Below are 5,000 nucleotides of genomic sequence, written 5' to 3' on the forward strand. Positions count from 1 at the left end.
CCCCTAACCAGTGCAAATAATTTATGGTAGAAAAACAAAAAGTCTATATAAAGAGGAAGAATACAGCGATGTCAGCGATAGATTTACTAAACAACAGCCTTGGACCTGGAAAACATTTAGATGCTGATGGCAAAAAGGAGACAAAAACTTGGAAAAAGACGGTAGAAAGAATGAAGTAATGCAAGAATAGGTCGAAAATAGTCATAAAAACTTAGAAAAAAACACAGTAGAAAGAAGGAAGGCAACACTAGGACGACACAAGGGACAAGAACTTTGAAAAAAGAGACCAAAACGTAGTAGAAGAAAAAGAGACCGTAGAGAAAAGTCAGGAAGACAGACGAGAATAGTCCAAAACGAACGACAAAACCTTCAAAAAAAGGATGACAAACTTCAAAAACAGAGACAAAAACTTTGAAAAAAGCGACAAACTTGGAGAAATAAAGACAGTAGAAGTAACTACAGCCTTGGAACTGAAATACATTTTGCCCCGCAGTCCTCCAAAGAACCCCTAGGGGGACATGTACCCCCATTTGAGAAACACTGGCTTAGACAACCATAACACAACAAACACACATACACATATATCTCCCATACATAAAAATCTATGAAGTGATTCCAAAGGTCTGGTATGGACTGACCATGTGATGCAATGACCATGATAAGGTGCTCTATGGTAATGTGGGTGCAGTAGTGGTCGTTGCAAAAGTGAACAGTGCAGGAATTGAACAGTGCAATAGCTTCTTGTTAAATATTAGCTAGGACTATGAGAAGACAAGAATACAATCGCTTGACAAACAAGGAAATAAATAATATACTTTAAGAACAATATATAACAGGGAATAAGATATAAGATATACAGTACAGGCCAAAAGTTTGGACACACCTTCTCATTCAAATGCGTTTCCTTTACTACTATTTACATTGTAGATTCTCACTGAAGGCATCAAAACTATGAATGAACACATATGGAATTATGTACTTAACAAAAAAAGTGTGAAATAACTGAAAACATGTCTTATATTTTAGATTCTTCAAAGTAGCCACCCTTTGCTTTTTTATTAATAAGGGAAAAACTTCCACTAATGAACCCTGACAAAGCACACCTGTGAAGGTAAAACCATTTCAGGTGACTACCTCATGAAGCTCATTGAGAGAACACCAAGGGTTTGCAGAGTTATCAAAAAAAGCAAAGTGTGGCTACTTTGAAGAATCTAAAATATAAGACATGTTTTCAGTTATTTCACACTTTTTTGTTAAGTACATAATTCCATATGTGTTCATTCATAGTTTTGATGCCTTCAGTGAGAATCTACAATGTAAATAGTCATGAAAATAAAGAAACCCACTGAATGAGAAGGTGTGTCTGTGTGTCTGTACTGTAGATGTTCTGACCAGAGTCCAGATTGTGTAGGAGGGCTAATACAGCCTATAAGACAGTCAGGTGTACAGCAGACAAAGTGATATAAGTGTGATGACTAAAGCTGCACCATATGATAAATATTGCGATAACAACATTACTTACGATCAGGGCTTAAAATTAACTTTTTTGATCACCAGCCAACACGGCTAGTAGATTTTTAAATTCACCAGCCAATCAGATTTACTAGCCAAATTTTTTTTTTTCTTCCTAACTATCTTTAATTTCAGCTCCTCTGATTTGTTTTTCTCGCCATACCGCTTGTCTTGTCCCTTTCAGGATAGCTCGTAATCGAAACCATTAGCCAGCGCTAATATGAAACGCCAGGACATGGTGTTTATGGGAAATGTAGGATTAGTACTACGAGCACTGTTGCCAGTTTTCCAAGTCAAACGCAAACCAAATTTCACGGCAAAAAACGGACCAATCTGGAAACACTGACTTCTTTTCTGCAGCCTGCCGTTCACACAAAACGCAGCGTTGTTCGCTTCGTTCATCACCGGCCAAATTGGCTAATAAGTTTACAATGTCACCCACAAAAGTTACATTTTTTTACCCATATTTGGGGGGGTTTGATTTGATTTATTGGGATCTCCATTAGCTGGGGCCTTAGCCACAGCTATTCTTCCTGGAGTCCACACACAACTTGTGCAACTAATACATTGACGTGCATCATTACAATAAAAACAATTAGTAAAAGCATGGTTATTACAGCAGCAGCAGTGTGATCATGCCATATGAAATACATAGCTGTGTGTTTGTGAGGTATGCATCTGTGTGAGTCCGAGTTAATGTGTTTATTTACTACACTTATTTTTATTGCTGTTAACTGTTTTTTGGACATTTTATTGTATTCATTGTAAAAATTAGATTTCTTCTATTATTTGAACTGTTAAAAGCCCTCCTAGGGACAGGTGTTGCGAATTAGCCTTGGCTACAAACACTGTGATACAGGCATCGGATTGTTATTTATGTAATAATCTATGTTTTTTTTTTGTATCTGTCCCTATTTAAATAAACTACAAATAAAATAACCACCAAAAAACAACATTCAATACATCATTGAAAGAAAAACAACATAAATAATAACAAAAATAACAACATTCAACACAACACAAGACAAAACAGGACCTAATTTAAATTATTCACAGACCGTAGAGATAAGAGTATAACATTGTTCACTAATACGACCAATCAAATCAAATGCACACAGAGAACCCTCAATGATACTAACAGTATTCGTTAGGTATTATCCAATCCAGAGGTTGGCGGGCGTCTATTTAAAGCCCTGCTTGCGATACATAAACGGATATTAAAGTGAACTCAGTTCTGCAGTTTTCAGTATTCTGCTAAAATAAAAAACAAACTGCTTGTTGAATTTAAAACAAACGAAAGGAAATCACTTCCAACTTTCTTTTATTGAACAAATTGAACATTGAATTGAATATTAAAGGCAGCACTAAAAAAAAGAATGACCGTTACATTTTAAAGTGCAGTTTTCTGCTGATATTTTCTTTCAAATAAGACAAATAAAAGTCTTTGAGTGTCTTTGTTGAAATCGCGATAGTCTCGCATTGACAGACCTTCCTCCACAACACTGCGGAGGAGGGTCTGGCTAGTCCACACAGCATTCTGGGATGGGAGAAGAACGTACTCTGGTTTATTGGCATTTCTTTAAACCAATCACAGTCATCTTAGCTCCGGACGGAGCCACGGTGCCTCTGCTAAATAGCCTCTGGAAGGAACTTGTTTTGGTGGAACGTGTGTACGTTCAAAAGTAGTTTTAGTCGTGCAACAGAAAGCTCAGATTGGACAGATAGTCTAGCTAGCTGTCTGGATTTACCCTGCAGAGATCTGAGGAGCAGTTAACCATAGTCCTCACAAATCAGCCGGAGGTTAGAACCCCAACAGAGAGACAGAGGAAGGGGGACGCACATCCGGCCGAAAATGAGGGACATCCGGTGGAATTTCAAGCTGAACAATCCCAGAAATGACACGGCGTCGATAGAGTCTAATATCGCAATGGCGATACAAAACGATAAATTGTATACAGCCCTAGTGATGACTGTCCTCTTCCTCCCTGCAGGAGCGAACACCACGTGGCCGTCCATCATCGCCGGCCTGGTGGTGGCGCTCACCGCCAAAGTCCTGCGCTCCTGCTCGCCGCGATTCGGGAAGCTGGTGGCGGAGGAGGCGAAGAGGAAAGGAGACCTGAGATACATGCACTCCCGCATCATCGCCAACTCAGAGGAGATCGCCTTCTACGGTGGACACAAGGTGAGCGCCCTCTAGTGTGCCAACATAGACCCTGTTTACACGTCCGTGGTTATTTATTTACAACCGGAGACATTTCCCTTCGTTTGGGCCCTTCGTTTACACAAAGACTTTCTAAAAACTGCGGCCAGAGTGGAGATTTTTGAGATCTTCGTTTGCACGTAAACTGAGACAAACGGAGGTTCAGGCAGCCGAGAGAGAGAGAAAGAGGAAGTGATTGGTTGCTGTTGTTGCTTTTTTTGGGGATTCTGATTGGCTAACGTGGGCTTGAACTTCTCGTTACACCGCCACCTACAGGTCTGGCGTGCTCTTGGCAGCATTGACGGCACATCTACAGTACAGGCCAAAAGTTTGGACACACCTTCTCATTCAATGTGTTTCCTTTTTATTTTCATGACTATTTACATTGTAGATTCTCACTGAAGGCATCAAAACTATGAATGAACACATATGGAATTATGTACTTAACATAAAAGTGTGAAATAACTGAAAACATGTCTTATATTTTAGATTCTTCAAAGTAGCCACCCTTTGCTTTTTTATTAATAAGGGAAATAATTCCACTAATTAACCCTGACAAAGCACACCTGTGAAGGTAAAACCATTTCAGGTGACTACCTCATGAAGCTCATTGAGAGAACACCAAGGGTTTGCAGAGTTATCAAAAATCTATTTTTGAAAACGGAGAGGTTGAAATGTTCGTTTATGAAAATAGCCGGCCACGTGGAAACGTGGCAATGGACACAGGTAGCTTTAAATAATAATTACAGTTTTATCAGGATGTCCAGTGTTGCTGATGTTGATTTTTAGGTGCGTTTTGGTCTGGATCAACAGGAGGACATTTCCAGGATAATTGCCAGACCTCACCTCACCTTCCCCTCTCTGTGTGTTGCCGTTTTCAAACTCTGTTTGCTTCGGGAAACGACAACAAACTTCAAGCTAGCGAGCCCAAAATCAAGTTTTTAAGTAGATTTAGACGGTGCAACAAGGCCGGCCTGCTTTGTTCTTTCTGGGAATGATTGTAAAGATTTACAAAGAAAATGTTTAGGTCATTTCCTCTCTAACTGGGAGGTTTTGGGACTGATTGGTGGGATAGCTGTGGAGGAAGTCCACACAGAGATACACTGGTAAGAGCCAATGAGGTTTAACCATGTATCAGCTGATTTAAATAGCTCACGTTATCGTGTCAACAGTTAACTTCATCTAGTATTGTACGTGGAGTTTACTTTTGTTGGTGCAAATGTTCCACCAGAACCAGTTCCTTCCTGAGACTATTTAGCAGAGCCACCGTCGCTGAGCTCCGGACCCA

General features: G+C 39.8%; 1 protein-coding gene across 1 annotated transcript in view; it reads left to right on the forward strand.

Moving 5' to 3' along the window:
* Positions 1–5,000, forward strand: part of abcd1 (ATP-binding cassette, sub-family D (ALD), member 1) — a gene marked incomplete at its 5' end in the record, with an annotated part of 41,897 nt that overhangs the window by 3,676 nt on the left and 33,221 nt on the right. The window contains one exon of the mRNA XM_039800473.1: positions 3,504–3,694. Coding sequence (XP_039656407.1) covers positions 3,504–3,694 — 191 coding nt within the window. The remainder of the gene's footprint in view (positions 1–3,503; positions 3,695–5,000) is intronic.

This window comes from Perca fluviatilis, chromosome 5 (assembly GCF_010015445.1).
Source record: "Perca fluviatilis chromosome 5, GENO_Pfluv_1.0, whole genome shotgun sequence".
NCBI classification, from domain to species: Eukaryota; Metazoa; Chordata; class Actinopteri; order Perciformes; family Percidae; genus Perca; species Perca fluviatilis.